The sequence below is a fragment of the Anopheles stephensi genome, chromosome 3 (genome assembly GCF_013141755.1).
Source record: "Anopheles stephensi strain Indian chromosome 3, UCI_ANSTEP_V1.0, whole genome shotgun sequence".
Classification (NCBI taxonomy): domain Eukaryota; kingdom Metazoa; phylum Arthropoda; class Insecta; order Diptera; family Culicidae; genus Anopheles; species Anopheles stephensi.
Window position 1 is genome coordinate 45,999,003 of NC_050203.1, and position 15,696 is coordinate 46,014,698.

General features: G+C 44.8%; 3 protein-coding genes across 10 annotated transcripts; 2 read left to right on the plus strand and 1 right to left on the minus strand.

The window, feature by feature from the left end:
* Window positions 1-1,298: 1,298 nt before the first annotated feature.
* On the minus strand, window positions 1,299-2,561 carry LOC118511121 (dnaJ-like protein 60). Its single transcript, XM_036053853.1, has 5 exons — window positions 2,250-2,561; window positions 2,083-2,176; window positions 1,863-2,023; window positions 1,635-1,784; window positions 1,299-1,558 (listed from the first exon to the last, which is right to left on the minus strand). The coding sequence occupies exons 1-5, from the start codon at window positions 2,303-2,305 to the stop codon at window positions 1,420-1,422; spliced, it is 600 nt and encodes a 199-aa protein (XP_035909746.1). The 5' UTR covers window positions 2,306-2,561; the 3' UTR covers window positions 1,299-1,419.
* Window positions 2,562-2,858: 297 nt separating this feature from the next.
* Window positions 2,859-4,056, plus strand: LOC118511122 (5'-deoxynucleotidase HDDC2). Its single transcript, XM_036053854.1, has 4 exons — window positions 2,859-3,271; window positions 3,346-3,484; window positions 3,561-3,715; window positions 3,773-4,056. The coding sequence occupies exons 1-4, from the start codon at window positions 3,227-3,229 to the stop codon at window positions 4,007-4,009; spliced, it is 576 nt and encodes a 191-aa protein (XP_035909747.1). The 5' UTR covers window positions 2,859-3,226; the 3' UTR covers window positions 4,010-4,056.
* Window positions 4,057-4,560: 504 nt separating this feature from the next.
* LOC118511091 (GMP synthase [glutamine-hydrolyzing]) lies at window positions 4,561-12,294 on the plus strand. Of its 8 annotated transcripts, none has more exons than XM_036053784.1 (13): window positions 4,999-5,199; window positions 6,357-6,416; window positions 6,698-6,811; window positions 6,897-7,083; window positions 7,169-7,286; window positions 7,596-7,752; window positions 7,845-7,988; window positions 8,068-8,164; window positions 8,243-8,802; window positions 8,877-9,048; window positions 9,173-9,402; window positions 9,482-9,673; window positions 10,919-12,294. In XM_036053784.1, exons 1-13 carry the CDS (start codon window positions 5,014-5,016, stop codon window positions 11,018-11,020), a joined length of 2,319 nt encoding a protein of 772 aa, XP_035909677.1. In that variant the 5' UTR covers window positions 4,999-5,013; the 3' UTR covers window positions 11,021-12,294. The 8 variants fall into 8 exon arrangements, with proteins under 8 accessions (XP_035909682.1, XP_035909677.1, XP_035909678.1 ...); XM_036053786.1 differs by lacking the exons at window positions 4,999-5,199; window positions 6,357-6,416 and adding exons at window positions 5,206-5,306; window positions 5,443-5,633 and having other exon boundaries at window positions 10,919-12,267; XM_036053793.1 differs by lacking the exon at window positions 4,999-5,199 and adding an exon at window positions 5,206-5,306 and having other exon boundaries at window positions 10,919-12,267.
* Window positions 12,295-15,696: the final 3,402 nt, after the last annotated feature.

Consider the following 15,696-nt stretch of genomic DNA (forward strand, 5'->3'; position numbering starts at 1 on the left):
GTTTATCCGAAAGTAGTTAAGGTGTAGTTAAGGTGTAACAAATAAAACAGAAAGGAATAAACCAATTTGTTGACTACTCTATCATAAGCAACACGTTGAATATGTATCCATTTTCTCATTGGTGCATATCGACGCGGTGGTCGTAAAATATTAGCCGCATGGACATGCTTCAGCACGTTTTGAACGTCCTCGAAACATTTTGTTTTATAGCCGGCATAGAAGCGATTGCATCGGTTTCATTTCGAACTATCAATCAATCACGTCAAATGGAATGCTGGCAATTGCATTGCATTGTGCATATTTGTTTCCCCGTGGATTAATTGATGCAAATATTCACTACCTCGTCACTTAAAATGTTTTAGATAAGTACATAAAATTGCATTGCACTGTATTAATCTGAAACAAAGTTATCCGAAAGGAGCTTTTGCACAAAATTAGCTCAAGTTTTTGGTTCGCTTTATTATCTTCCAGTTCCACAACTTACCCACTTGCTTACTTACTTATCAGGCGCTACGACTGCTTCCCCCGATCAAGCTGCAACAATCCTCGATGCCGTCTAACGTCTGCCAATCCATCATCCCAGCAGTTCTGGCAGACGCGTCAACGCCATCACTCCGCCTCATTTTGGGCCTACCACATCTCCTGTCCGGTGTCATGCTCATGACATGACCAGCCCACCGGAACCTGGCGAGTCTAATCTAAGTACGATGGTGAGATCATCGTACAGCTCTTAAAGCTCATCAATTTAAAGCGGTTCCTCCATTGACCGTCCACACATACGGGGACAAAAAGACTTCTGAGCATCTTCCTCACGAACGCGGCTAAGAGAGTTTCGTCAGTTTTGGACGGAGTCCATGTTTCAGAGACATATGTGAGTGCTGGGACTATAAATATTTTATACAATTACCAGCTTCGTCCGTCGCGGCAGGTACTTAGTTTCCCCTTAGTTAGTAGTATGACCGGTTGGCAGCCAGCACCCTTGCGCGTAACTCAACATCAATGTTGTTGTCGGTTCAAACTTCTGGCCCCCGATAGGTGAAGTTTTGGACGTCTACAAAAGTGTGGTCACCTATCTGTAAATCACCCCTGCGTAAATCAGTATTTGCTAGCAGGGCTGCTGGTGGTGCCACTATAAACTCCAACCCGAGGTTTGGTGCCGCTCGCTCGGTTCTGTTGGTTAGCTTCTGCCACCTCTAACCAATAAGGAGAACCTCAAACCAATCATGTCGATGTCATCAGCGTACGCCACGATCTGGATTGGCTCCTACAGAAGATGGTCCCCGAAGTTCCACAGCAGGTCATTCACAAATTCATCGCTACATTATTATTACAGTATTTACAAATACATCGTCAAATCTTCCTTAAAACGTCTCAACAATTTACAGCTTGTACACCAACGCATACTACCACGCATCCTTCCTAGTTCAGCTTTGCCTTCATGCGCTCGATTTGCGCTTTGTTGCCATATTTTTCCGCCACTTCGCGGACCTCAGCGTGAGTGATTGCATTCTGCCTAGAGAATTCATCCAGCTGATCTCGCTGGAATGTGAACGATTTACTGCAGCAAAACAAAATAAAACAAAAAATTAGTTTTTTTTTATCAACAGTAAAGCAGACGCCAAGCGCTTCGTTACCTGATTGCTACCGCCTGCAGAATGATGCCGATCAGCATAAAAATACCGCAAAACAGCACTATCGTCCAATTGCTAACCTTTTTGACCCCCTTAATTCCGTAGTACGACTGTTCCTCGCTGTTGTAATGCATCGAATTTGCGGCCCACGGTCTAGAAGTATTATTTTAAGCGATCCCGGTGGTCAGTTGCTTCCCACAGGAATTACGACGCAGGAGAAAGTGAACGTACCTATGAAACACCTGATTGCCTGGATTCTTGCCCAGCGATAGCTCGAAATCGTACGCAGCCCGGGACTCGGGTTTGCTGAGCACTTTGTAAGCTTCCAGCAGCTCGACAAACGACTTCTTGTCGTACTTTTCGCTGTTGCTAACATTCGCATCAGGATGTAGCTGCAAAAAAAAATAGAAATCAGTTACCTTCAGTCGCAATCGCATGCGGTGCTTCTTACTTCTTTAGAAAGCTGGATGAACGCAGTTCGGACGTCCCTCGACGAGCAGTTTGGCTGTAGTTTTAGCACATTGTAGTGCGTCCGATGGGTGTACCTAGAACGTTAATGCGCAAAACGTTCAATCCGTTGCTTCTCACTTTACAAACCAATCTCCCACAAAACCTTACCTTACTTGTGCCTGCAATGCTTTGTAAATCGCATTACTGTGTGCAACTTTGAACATTTCTTTTCCCCTTTTACGTCGAGTTGTGCAAGACTTTGCAGGAATTCGTAGAGGTAGGATGTTGCTTTACGAGGTTTGTTTAACAGTCTTTCGGTGTGTGATGGTTTGTCTGGTGCCGGCCTCTATCACCGGGGCGCCAGTTTCTATCGGACCTAATTATCCGTGGGGTTACGCTGATCGGCTGCGTTGTTACGATATTTATATTTATTTTCCAATTGGCAGCATTGTTGTTGTTCAATCTGACAGATCCCAAAACAAACCGTCACTTCTTCGGGCAGGGGTTGGCAATTGAGGGGGGAATGCTTATGGCGCGTCTACACGGCGTGGCAGCCTTAACACGTAAAAAAGATCGTTTTTTTACCAATTAATGCTCATTAAAGATGACAAGTTTTGCTTAAGTTTTGGTTTATAATTCTTTTGACATTATTTTCCATTTTTATTTTGGTTTAGCTGTTGACCGATGTCTTAACGCATTTGAGCAATCAATGTGTTAATTCCAATGACCCAGTGCTACGAACCCTGCATAAACAACCGGAATGCTTCAAGACAGTTTGACATTCCGCAACCGACATCGATATTTTCACGATGAAAACAAATGCATTTCGGGCACGATTTCACCCAGCAGTGAAAGCAAAGTAATTACACTTTGAGACAACACTGGTTGGGCCTGCAGTCAGCAAGCCAGCTTAACTAGAAGTAATTAAACCAAAGCCATGGATTGCTAGTTGCATCTGGAGCGTTATTGTGCAGCCGTGGAAAGTGTGTATGCATCGAGTTGCATCCATCCAGTGGTAGTGGCCTAGTTGTTATTTTTATCAATCTACTTCGGTAGAGAATTGAGAAATTGTGTGCATTGAGGATTGAACAATCCCTTTCCAAATCCCCGTTCGTGATTCTTCGGAATAAAAATCCACAGTAAACATGAATAATTACATTAAATTTATGGAAGTGCTGGGCAACGTGAAGGTAACGTTTATCTGAAGCCGATCACCTCGTGACGCACATCCGCAAAGATAACTAAAATTTCTCTTACTTTGTAGCATCTAAAACGGACTGGCTGGGTTCTGCGAAAGGTGAAAGATTGTGAAACCGTTTCGGGTCACATGTATCGGATGGCGATGATGTCATTTTTTCTGGAGGATAGCCACGGCTTGGATCGGATCCGCGTGATGGAAATGTGTAAAGACACTTCTTGTAACAAGATAGCCCGACCGTTTATAATGATAGTGTAATTTCCTTATCCCTCCTTATCAAGCGCTTGTACATGACTTGGCGGAAGGGATCGTTGGGGACATAACTCCGTACTGTGGGGTTTCACGAGAAGAAAAACTGCTGAAGGAATTTTCCGCCATGACAGAGATAGCTAATCTGCTTGGTCCCAACCAGGACAGGATGATGGCACTGTTCAACGTAAGTTAGCGAGCAAATTTCGTGCCATCGATTTACATTTCGTGCATCCTTCGGCAGGAATATGAGGAGGGCAAAACTCCCGAAGCAAAGTTCGTGAAAGATCTTGACCGGCTTGATATGGTAATGCAGGCATACGAATACGAGAAACGTGACCACAGTCCCATGAAGCTGCAGGAATTTTTTGACTCGACCGAAAACAAATTTTCCCATCCACTGGTCGTTGATATTGTAAATGCTATAAAAGTTCAACGAGCCAACAGTGCAGCCACAACCGACAATCCTACGGCTAAGTAGTGAGAACATGGATTGTAGTTACGAACTACAATAAACATTAGATGAACTGTTTCTTGTTACAATGAAAGTGACAGCAGTGCAAATGCATAAACACACACCATCCGAAGCAGAACTAAATTTAAATTAACACACAGAGGATTGAATATCATATTCGAAACCTTACACTTCAGTCTGATATCCACATTTATTACAATGTTTGGTGTGGTAAATTTCAAGTGACTAAATTGTAACTGCAACCATCCGTTTTACCTCGATAGAATTGTGGATAAAAACACAATGAAGCTAGCCGTATTTTTTGTAGAGTCACAGGCCTAATATTCTATTTGCCATTTTCTATCCAGTAAAATTGTAAATAAGAATTAAAAAAAAAAAACAATAAGCGCCGCATGGTATCAACCGTACGCCGCATAAAATTCGCAAATTCAAAGCTCCACAGTTTTTTTTCAGAAAAGAACGAAATCCTATTTAATCAACATTTTCCGTACATTGTGATCCATACTTTCTTCTTATCTTGTTTTCTGCCAAATGCGTGCCATGAAATGTCACACGAATGGTCTTGACGGCCTAGCTGTATGCAGTTTGCATTGAGACGGAACAGTTCAGCGGGACAGCGTCACGCATCGCAAGACAAACTGCACAATCCGAAACAGAACATCCGTAACCGGTGGACAATAGTGCCGATATCAACGCCGAACGGGGAAAAGGTTCCAACATTTAATCGTGCTGTCGTTTCTAGCGTGCTTTGGCGGAAAGGTACGTTTGCAAACTCGAAACAAATGGCCCGATGCGGATGATTCAATCCGCACGGCATTGGTTGTTCCATAAATGTTTGTGTGCGTATGTGCGTGCGCGTGTGCTTCTCATGCGTTAAGAAAGTGTAGAATCATTTCAAAGGAACCGTTGCTCGGGCTCGCTAGTTGGAAACATTTTTGTGCTGATTACATGCGGTGCAGATTGGTGGATAGCATACTTTTTAGCAAACAATATCGTCGCCACACACGTCCATGCGGGTGCCGAAGGCTGCGCCAGGAGAAGGTGGCAGCCGGTGTGGACCATTTTCGCGGTGTGCAGCGGCTGTCAAGTTTCCGACAAATGACAGTTGTCGGAAGGCGAATGACAGTGCGGAAGCGCCCATGACAGCTTGGTGTTGGTGTTGGAAATCATCGTCCGTGCAAAGTGAAAAAGAAAAGGTTTTTGGTTTTATTCTTGTGGCTTGTGGACGCTCGAAAGTGTGCAAAAATCGTGGAAAGTTGTGCGAAACCTTGCGACGCCTAGGTGCAACGTGAAGCGCTTTATCGTAGGTGTTTGCAGTGGTGACCGTGCGGTCCAGTCCGGCGCTGAATAATTAGAGCCAATAGCTACTACCGTCGCGGTTTGCGACTCGATCGTATTTATCTTTTTTCTCCTCTTCCTACGCCCGCAATACATCTCAGTGCGTTGCTTCGGAAGCATTTTTCCGCGATCTGGAAACCTTTCGCTCCGAAAGGCCACTAGGAGGGATACGTGTGAATCTCTGTTCGCGGGTATCGTTGCGTTGCGAGCGACTTGGAAGCAAAGAAAAACGGAGCAGTCCGGATCCGGCCGTCGGAAGTTGCCGTGGATGTTCTTGCGTATCTTTCTCCGTGTAAATACCGCACCCTGCCCTGCGCCGCCCGTCTGTTTTGCAGTCGCTCGGGGCGCATAGCTTTTTAGCTGCAAAACGTCCTACCGCTACGGCATTATTATGTAGAATGCAGCTGCAGCAGCAGCAGCAGCAGCGATACAACAGAATTGAGTATTTGGTGACGATTCTGTGGTGTTGTCTGCTACCACCATCCATGCGTGTGTTTAGTCATAATCGCTTTTCGTTCATTCTTTATTTCATGCTAATACGTGTTCTACTACTACTACTGTTGCTGCTGGTGCTGGTGCTGGTGCTGCTGCTACCTCCGCTGCATGCGCATTGCACTGCACCTTATCGGCTCGGTAGATGGTAGACGGTGTGACCTTAAATAGCAGTAGTGCAGCTACACATTCATAACTTCAGTGTTTACGGTGGTTGCCCATAGGACGCGTCATTCATTTATCTGGTTGGCGTATCATCTGACACCGTGCGTAGCTAGCATTTTCACACGATACAAATGTACTGTCATCGGGGAAACCTTAAGAAAATGCAATCCAAATCATAACCTAGAAATTGTTGGATTGTTTATCTGTTGTTATGGGACGGTTCTCATGATTATTGTTGCTTATCGATGGCAAAAGTCGTAAGAGTGTGATTAACGCGGTTTTTGCTCAATCCTTCCAACTGCTCCGGATGCTGCTTACGTATCCTTATACCCTACAGTTAATGTTTAATTGTCGCTAGCTTTCTGCAAATCGATCGACTAATCGCATAATCCAACCGTCTTACTGGTCCAATAATCTAGTAAGCATTCTTTAAACGCGCGGTTGTGTGTGTGTGTGTGTGCTTGTGTTGTGTGCTAGTTAGCGATCGTGAATCTGATGTTTTTGATCTATCATAGCAACCAGCACCACTGCTTCCAATGCCGGCAAATAACCTACACCACCTCTCCTAAAGTCGTGTAATCTATGTGTTATCAATCAATTATATAAATTGGCTCTACAGTGTGCTGTGGCTGACGCAGTGATTCCTTGCAGCTTAGAGTTTCTCATTTTTGTAACTTTACCACGCAATTTCGTTTTCAGTGCTGTAACGATCAAGACATGAGTGCGTTGAACAAATCGGCTGGCCTAACGGAGAATGGAGGGTTACATAATGACCGCGTGGCAATACTAGACGCCGGATCACAGTACGGGAAGGTACGTTCGGAAGATCCTTCTTTATATTATACCACAACCACACTAACCTAACGCACCCGTTCCCGTTTTGTTTTTGCTGCCACAGGTAATCGATCGGAAGGTGCGCGAACTCAATGTGAAATCAGATATTTTACCTCTGGAAACATCTGCCTTAAAACTCAAAGAACTCGGCTACCGAGCAGTTGTTATATCCGGTGGTCCCAATTCTGTCTACGCCGAGGATGCGCCAAAGTATGATCCAGATATTTTTAAGTTAGGCTTACCGATATTAGGTAAATATCCAGCAGCACCGCATTTGGTGATGGTGATGTGTCAGCAATTGCGATTGATTGTTTTCATTTTGCTTGTAATCGCCAGGTATTTGCTATGGAATGCAGATTATCAACAAAGAGTTTGATGGAACCGTACAGAAAAAGGACATCCGGGAGGACGGCGAGCATACTATAGAGGTTGAAGACAGCTGTCCATTGTTCAAGTGAGTGGTAGTATTTGTTTTACCGGTTTATTTTTTTGCATGGTAGCACTGTACAGGAGGAATAAGAAAGGGATCATCTCATCAGCGTACGGTGATCTTTGATACAATTCTCCAAGAGCAAACTTAAAACCAGGAACAACTTTCGCGCTAGCAAGACTTATGTAGAAAGCTACACCTGGTCTAACATTTCACCAGCACCAATTCATCTCATCATTAGGAATGATCTTTTATCTTCTATGAGTTTTGGATGAGTAATTATGATTGCCAATACCCCCTTACCTTGATCGGTTATCTGCTTCATACTTACAGCCGCTTGCAGCGTTCGCAGAAGGTTTTGCTCACTCACGGTGACAGCATCGATCGGGTAGGAGGCAAGCTGAAGGTGGGAGCATATTCCTCAAACCGCATCGTTGCCGCGATTTACAACGAGCAGCTTCGTATATACGGCGTACAGTTCCATCCGGAGGTACGGTATCCTAACCTGTGGTGCGATATCACACCAACCACACAAACACGGAGTTTAAAGCGCGACTTCCACACCTTGTTTCTGCTTTCCAGGTCGATTTAACCGTGAACGGTAAACAGATGCTCTCTAACTTCCTTGTGGACATTGCGGGACTGCAACCGAACTTTACAATGCGCAACCGGGAGGAAGAATGCATCGCGTACATTAGAGAGCATGTGGGCAACAGTAAGGTGTTGGTAAGTATCATCCCCTTCGGATGGTCCCAAATGGGTCAACAAGTGTTTGATTTCATGCGTTTTCATCTGTCCCGTTTAGTTGTTGGTAAGCGGAGGGGTAGATTCGACTGTGTGTGCAGCACTGCTAAGACATGCCTTAAAACCGGATCAAGTTATTGCTGTCCATATCGATAATGGTAATTAATTCTGCCCCACAACACATGCACACGATACAATCATCCTCGTTTTTTTTCTTTCTTGTGTTTCTCCCACAGGTTTTATGCGTCTGAATGAAAGCGAAAATGTGGAAAAGTCGTTGCGTGAGCTGGGAGTAGATTTGTACGTAAAGAATGCAATCTACAAGTTCATGAAGGGTACGACCACAATCAAACTTCCCGGTTCCTTATACAATCAGGACACGCAGATGTTGTGCCAGACGATCAGTCCGGAAGACAAGCGTAAGATCATCGGCGACGTGTTCGTGAAGGTGTCGAACGAGGTGTTGCGCGAGATGAATCTAAACGCGGACGAAGTGTACCTGGCCCAGGGAACGCTTCGGCCCGATCTGATCGAATCGGCGTCCGCGTTGGTCAGCGCTAAAGCCGACACGATTAAAACACACCACAACGATACCGAGTTGATACGGAAACTGCGTGAGGCGGGTCGTGTGATCGAACCGCTGCGAGACTTTCACAAGGACGAGGTGCGGCAACTGGGCTACTCGCTCGGTCTGCCGGCGCATTTGATTGAGCGGCATCCCTTCCCCGGGCCAGGATTAGCCATCAGAGTGCTGTGTGCCGAGGAGGCATTCATGAAAGACTATTCAGAGACACAAGTAAGATCACGCGTTGTGTAATTACATTTTGGGGCACGAAAATTAATACACCTTTGCGTCATTATTGCTTACAGGTCATTGTTAAAGTGATAGTGGATTACAAAAATAAGTTGGAGAAAAACCACGCTCTGCTGAATCGCGTTTCCGGTACAACTACGAAGGAAGACCAGCAGCAGCTCTGCCGTATTTCTAGTAACATCAAATTGAATGCTACTCTACTGCCAATAAGAAGCGTAGGCGTTCAAGGTATGTGTGCCGGTGGGCAGTCGTGATGAGAGAAAAACGAAAGAGAGAGAGAGAGAGAGAGAGAGAGAGAGAGAGAGAGAGAGAGAGAGCTGGCTAACACACTTCTTCGCCCCAACTTTTACAGGCGACAAACGATCGTACAGCTACGCCGTGGGCCTTTCGAGCAAAGATGTTCCGAACTGGCAGGATATGCTGTTCTTAGCGAAGCTAATACCGCGTATTCTGCACAATGTAAATAGAGTGTGCTACATCTTCGGCGACGTTGTACAGTATCCGGTGCAAGACATTACCCACACGCTGCTAACGGAAAGTGTTGTGTGGCAGCTACGTATGGTAGATAACATCGTCAATAAGGTAAATTAGGTTCATCCTGAACGTGTCACCAGCTGCCGATCACCAAACGCTGAACTTGTTTTTTGTACTACCCTTTCAGATTCTGATGGAGCACGAATGTATGCGTAAAATCTCTCAAATGCCTGTCATCCTGATACCGATCCACTTTGATCGGGACCCCGCGCAGAAGACCCCATCCTGCATGCGATCCGTAGTGTTGCGACCGTTCGTTACAAACGATTTCATGACCGGTGTGCCAGCGATTCCCGGAACCGACAGGTTACCGACAAACGTAAGTAGAATCAACTATTATTTATTCCATGTCAAACGTTTGCCACACGGCATTGCTGTACCCTAAAGATAGTTGTTACAACTAACACTATTAACTAGAGTTAGTTCAGCTAAGCGAACACCACCACAAACCAGTGGAAACGAAAAAGAGTGAAAACCTCACAAGAAAATTAAGACAAGAAATCGGGATCGGAAGGAAGAAAGGATGAGAAAAGGGGGACGACAAACTGGGAATTAGAATAATGAAATCGCCCATAACAAGTAAGCATACGTATACGAATGTGTAGAGATGAGGGAGGGCCAGCTTTGCAGTGTCTGTAGCTTTAAGAGTTTTGCTATTTGTTGGTTGGTTTGTTGGATGATAATTGAGTGACCATTAAAAGGCGCCTAAACGCAAAGCCTCTCCCGTCGCCATAATCGCGGTGCCTTACCCCAAATGGCCTTTTGTGATGCGGACATATTCCAGCCGAGCTACAAAGCAAGATGAATTAGAAAAGTTAGCAGTTAACCGTCTGACTCCACCAAGAGACCTATAAGCAGACTCATAAAATTGTCCTTACATATGGATGTGAAGCAGTCGTTTAGTGTTCGGACGCACGGCAAAGGCTGATACCACATTTACTGACTTGAAAGGACAACAATTACATCATGTAAGTGTTCTACCAGAGACGAGAAGAAAGGGAAAGGAATTCTTGTGACAAACATCAAGCAAGTTGAATGCACTTCCGAATTAGGCAGGATTAATGCAGTGTCACAGGAACGAGCAAACATTACGGCTTAAGATATTGAAATCATACGCAAAATGTAGAGAAGGGATCGAGCAAGAGACCCAATATTTCCTATAAGAACCTACACATTCTAATTTATCTAATCGTAGAGCAGTACAATGCTTTCGCGATTCGAAAGAAAGACATAGGAACGAGCTTAACGAAGAGAGAATACTCTATAGAACGGCAGTTGAATAGGACAGAGCCAGAAATGCTACTCGGAACTGCTGGAGCGAAGCATGCATTCGAAACCGAAGCTCAAAGTTACGCTATCAGAAACATGCGCGGGATTGTTAAAAGATGATCAAAATACTGCTCAGTTACCGAATGACGATTAGCACTTATGGAAGTGCATCGACGAACGTTAGTGCTAGATCGCCAGGTAGGCACAGGCACAACATAGGCTCTGTTTTAAATTGCATTCGTTATTGAATGTCCACCTACTTACGATTATCTTCTTTTCTTTTATCCTTCCACAGGTGCTACAAAAGATGGTAGATGAATTATCCAATATGCCGGGAATCTCGCGAGTGATGCTGGACCTGACGTCGAAACCACCGGGCACGACCGAATGGGAATGATTCCCCTTTATATCAGACATCCTCTCCTCTACTTGCACCAACTTCGCCACCAATCTGATAACAAATTAGATTACCCGAAGAAATATCATCCGCATCATCGTTGCCAGCCTGTCATTAGTCGTCGCATCATTCGCTGCCGCCGTTATTGTGCTGGTCTCCTGCACGCGCCTAGCGCAAACCTCATCCCTTCCTAATTATTGCCAGCGCCAGCCCCTGAACTGGCACCCGAAACGTTGTCTTGTTTTTTTTTATATTCTTCTGTTGTATCTATCAACTTTCTTGCTACGCTTGATTATTGAGGACAGTTCCCTCGTCGTCGTAGTGTCCCTTCTTCCCATTCACCGTTTGACTTATTGCTCATGGACCGGAATTGAAGCAGCGGAAATATGATTATTTGCTACAATTTGTTTCGTATTCGCATGACGAATATCCTTTTTGTTGTTGTTCACGTTCAGTACGGAATTGAAAGAACTGCGCCGTACTCAACGTGCGATTTGTGCAGTGAACCGATACAGCAAAAGAAAATCATTGAAATGTAGCATCAACCAATCTTTCTTTCCTACGTTGCAACAGTAGTAGTTTATGCACGTTTTTATTGCGGTTTTTTCTTTTGGTTCTTCTTTGGTGAGTCAATTTCCCCCCAGCTTACTTTTGCTAGGCCGGAAGCAGAGAGCAGTTGAAAACAGCTAAAACCGTGTAGTCGTACTGTAATAACTTTACCACAATTATCCGCTCTCCGCTCTGAACCAAAATTGTCATTCGAAGGTGTAAAAGCAAAAGCAGGGCGTATGGAGTGGACCATTCTTCACACAGCAACGTTGAACAGAACGAGACGAGTAATTTAAAATCAATCCCCGATTTTCCGAGCATGAAAATCCCAACTCACCTACTGCTAAACTGACATTTAACTCAATCAAACATTTAACGGAAAACAAAATGAGAAACACACTCGGAGCAAAAGGACAGAAGCAGCAGCAGGAGCAGCAGCAACAGCAGAAGACCACGGACGGAAGATGATTCAGTGGTGTAGTACGAAGGAACGGAACGCAGGAGCAGAATGTGGCGGTGGATATACTGGGAGTAACATATAACAGTTAAACATGGATGGACCGTTGATCGAGCGTAGACAATTGATAATCCCAATTGTCGTACGAGCGGGGGGAAGGGCGCGCTTACGCTGCTGAAAGGTGAACAACACAGTTTCATCAGAGAGAAAAATAAATAAAAGTCTGTAGTAGATATTTTTATTTATGTGTAATGGAAGATGAAAATATGAAAAATAAAAGGCGAAACAAAAAACCATTACGAAAATGTTCGCTGTTTTCTGTTTTTGATTTTTTTGCTGTGCCAAATTCATATTATTGTGCGCGTGTTCTGGTTGCCATAGCAATCCGATCTGAATCTAAGCTAGCCTACTGGCTTTGGTGAGAGAGAGAGCGTGTCCTGGATGTGACTAGTACGATTCGATGCAGGGTCTGAATGGATTAACTTAACCTAACTTTTACTTGAATTTAAGGCAACTCAGTTGCAATAATGAGTGCCCGTGAGTGGGGAGGGGGGGGGGGGGCATTTATTCAGACTTTAGCCAAAAAACCTTGCGTAGGAGATTAACGAAGTGAGAACTAAATTAAGAACATAGAACACCAAATAGAGCATTTGAAGTCGCGGTGCTCATTGTGTACTGAGTGATGAAAACTCCGTCCAAAACAAGCGCAATCCTGGTAGCCGCGTTCGAGAGGGAAATTTTCAGAAGAATTTTTGGTTGGGCTCTGGCGGGCTGGTCATGCCATGAGAATGCTACTGGGCTATCTTATCTGTAAAGTGTCTTGAACCTCTCACTTGAACAGAAGGGGCGTGGTACGCCCAGAATGAAGTGTAGAGATGACGTTGATACGCCTGCCAAGAAAGGATATTGGACCGGCAGACCACAGCGCTGAATCATGCATGATATCAAGGACTTCTGTAGCAGTTACCAAGCACGCGAGGCTGTTGTAGCTCCTGATAAGTAAGTAAGAAGTTAAACCCTGAAGGAAGATTCTGACAATAATTCGGCACATTCTGACATACATCTATTAAGGAGTTTAAAATTTAAATAATATTTTTTATCGTTTATTTATAAACGATTAGGGTCTCTGAGACCTCATTCGCCTTTTTACAATTTAAATAATATTATCAATAAGGTGGACATTCACCATAGTCAGTTCGTCATCCCTCTTCAGATGATGCCAACAACGAGAGAAACACTCAATGATCGATGGACGGATGGCACTCGTCCTAAGCAAAGACCAGCAGAACTTATTTGGGCAATCCTGCAAAACAACCGCACGAGAAAGAGTGGCAAAATGTTTTGGTGGAATGATAAACAAGGACCTCCTGAAATTGCGATACTGCTTGGTGCCACGACGATTCCTAAAACTACCAGTGAACCAAACAGCCTGTGAATCCTTTTGAGGGCGTCTACCTTGGATTCCTTGATTCCTCGTGTGCCATCGACATGATCGGACGGAGATCTGCGGATCTGGTATGCGAGGCATACACCTGACTGAAACGCCAGGGTCCAATCCATTGGAGCAAGCAACACACGAAAGTCGCAATGCTACGTACGATAGTCGTCCACGAGCACGAGTCTTGGAGTGCTGAATCCTGACGCTCGCCAGAGCCGGAAGGATTTGATGGCTGGGGCAGGATGCCGAACGCATGCCTCACCAGGAAGATTGATCTTCATCGACCCGTTCTCAAGAGGCGCAGAGCAGTACAGCGAGCTCGTTGGCTGGATCAGGTGGAGTCTAATCAGTCGGAGGATCGTGCGCAGTCGTGAACTTAGCGACTCTGATTGGCGACCTAGCCGTGGCTAAATAGACGTGCTTAACTCTGCAGCAGGTCAAGAAGAAGAAGAAGAACCAACAGCAAAATTCCTCGATACGGTCCTGCCGTCGTCTGCCAATCTAAACCAACGCCATCGCTCCATCTCAGCTTCGGCCTACCACGCCTTCTCTGGCGATGTGGGCGCTCCTAAAGACTTTGCAGGCTGGGTCGTCCGGTGCCATTCTCATGGCATGACCCGCGTACAGGAGTCTGGCGAATCTCATTCGCTGCACGAGGGTGCTGTGCCCTCTACATGTGCTCTGCTAATAATTTAATATCCGAAAATTTCTGTGGGGTCCCACCGCTAGGGTAGACGGGCGATAAACTAAACAACCACGAGGCTCTTCGGAGGCATTTTTGGGCCTGAGTTGTAGGGCCACTCAGCCTGCCCCAAGTGTGTCATCGGACTACAGAAAGAAATTCAACCAGCGACAAGGACTCTTGCAGCAGAGGACATACAGATCGAGCAAGGCAAGACAACTACAGCGTCGCGTTTTTTTTTCAATATTTTGTTTATTTTTTCATTATTTTCGTTTTGTTTGATCCACGTCTTTCACACTTCCTTCTCAAAGTGTTGTGTTTTGTGTTTGCCTTTAATTCGTCATGTTTCTGCGCCTTTCTGCCATAATCTTTCCTTTCATGGTATCTGCGCCGTGTGTTTCGTTCATCTAATTCGACCAGTTGTGTGTTAGCGTTTGTTGCTTATTTGCGTTTGTTTTTCCTTTGTGTTTTGTGTTGTTTCTAATATTAACTCACTCCCATTCGTCTGGCGTTTTTTTTTCTTAATTTTTTGTTTGTTCTTCATTCTACATCCGCTGCTCTTACCGCTTACCTATCTCCTTAAGTACATAGTATCTTAGAGAGCAGCAAAGGAGAGTATTTTTTTGTTTTGTTTCGGTTACGAAAGTTCGATTCGGCATTAGTTCAAAAACGCAAATCCACACAAAATGCTTCTGCTTTTTTCTCCCCTACTTCTGTTGTTGGTTGGATTGGACCTCCAGAACTCCAAACAAACGAAGTTCTTCGGCCATTATATGTAATACACCATCATCATCTTCGGGTGGATCGTAGCATGCTTTGGTTGCACCTGTCACAGGCACTCACACACACACATCGCTTGTGCATGATTGCACTAACGAGCTCCGGTTCAACTAAGTATGCGTGTGGCACTACTCTCATCACTATGTTTGCTTTTTGTTCGGTTTTGCTTTTTGCTTTCTTTAGTTGCTATTGACTTTTTGCGCATAATTTGCCATCCTTTGGCGATATCGATCGCCACTAGGCTGATACCTAATTTGCTAATGGCCGTTCATTTGCTGCCTACCGTTTGTGTAGCGCGTCACTACTATTTCATTGCTGTTCCAGCGTGTTGTTGCATCGACTCGTTGATTCCGATTCCTTCGATAGACCTTAGACCAAATATTCAAACCGAATTATGTGTGTTTTTGGTTTGCGATCGCATTTCCACCGCGCAAGCTTACCGTTTCCGATTGCGAATTCGCACCTTTCTTTTTGGAATGTCATTTGTCGAAACAGAACGGGGCATGACACGATCAGATAAGGATCATCTTCGTGCGGAACTGTGCGCCTGTGTTACCTTGCAACTTGGCCTCGGCTGCAACGCGCGCAGCTTGTTCTGAACTCGTTATGTACAAAAATTGAACATATTTCCGTGCGTCCTTTATCACCTTACGTTTTTCAATCTACTTACTCCACTCGTCTCCAATCTTCATTTCCCAAAGTGTATGTGTGTGTGTGTATGTTTGGTTTGAATTTTCCAGTTGTGTCTGTTAGTTTCTTTCACAAAGCAC

Coding starts and splice junctions, on each gene's coding strand:
- LOC118511121 (XM_036053853.1), bottom strand. CDS start 2,305: ATGTTCAAAGTTGCACACAGTAATGCGATTTACAAAGCATTGCAGGCA. Junction 2,024..2,082: donor TCATCCAGCTTTCTAAAGAA/GTAAGAAGCACC, acceptor TTTTTTTTGCAG/CTACATCCTGATGCGAATGT. Junction 1,559..1,634: donor CTGCAGGCGGTAGCAATCAG/GTAACGAAGCGC, acceptor GTTTTGCTGCAG/TAAATCGTTCACATTCCAGC.
- LOC118511122 (XM_036053854.1), top strand. CDS start 3,227: ATGAATAATTACATTAAATTTATGGAAGTGCTGGGCAACGTGAAG. Junction 3,272..3,345: donor AAGTGCTGGGCAACGTGAAG/GTAACGTTTATC, acceptor CTTACTTTGTAG/CATCTAAAACGGACTGGCTG. Junction 3,485..3,560: donor GATCCGCGTGATGGAAATGT/GTAAAGACACTT, acceptor CTCCTTATCAAG/CGCTTGTACATGACTTGGCG.
- LOC118511091 (XM_036053784.1), top strand. CDS start 5,014: ATGCGGGTGCCGAAGGCTGCGCCAGGAGAAGGTGGCAGCCGGTGTGGA. Junction 6,812..6,896: donor CCGGATCACAGTACGGGAAG/GTACGTTCGGAA, acceptor TTGCTGCCACAG/GTAATCGATCGGAAGGTGCG. Junction 7,989..8,067: donor TGGGCAACAGTAAGGTGTTG/GTAAGTATCATC, acceptor TGTCCCGTTTAG/TTGTTGGTAAGCGGAGGGGT.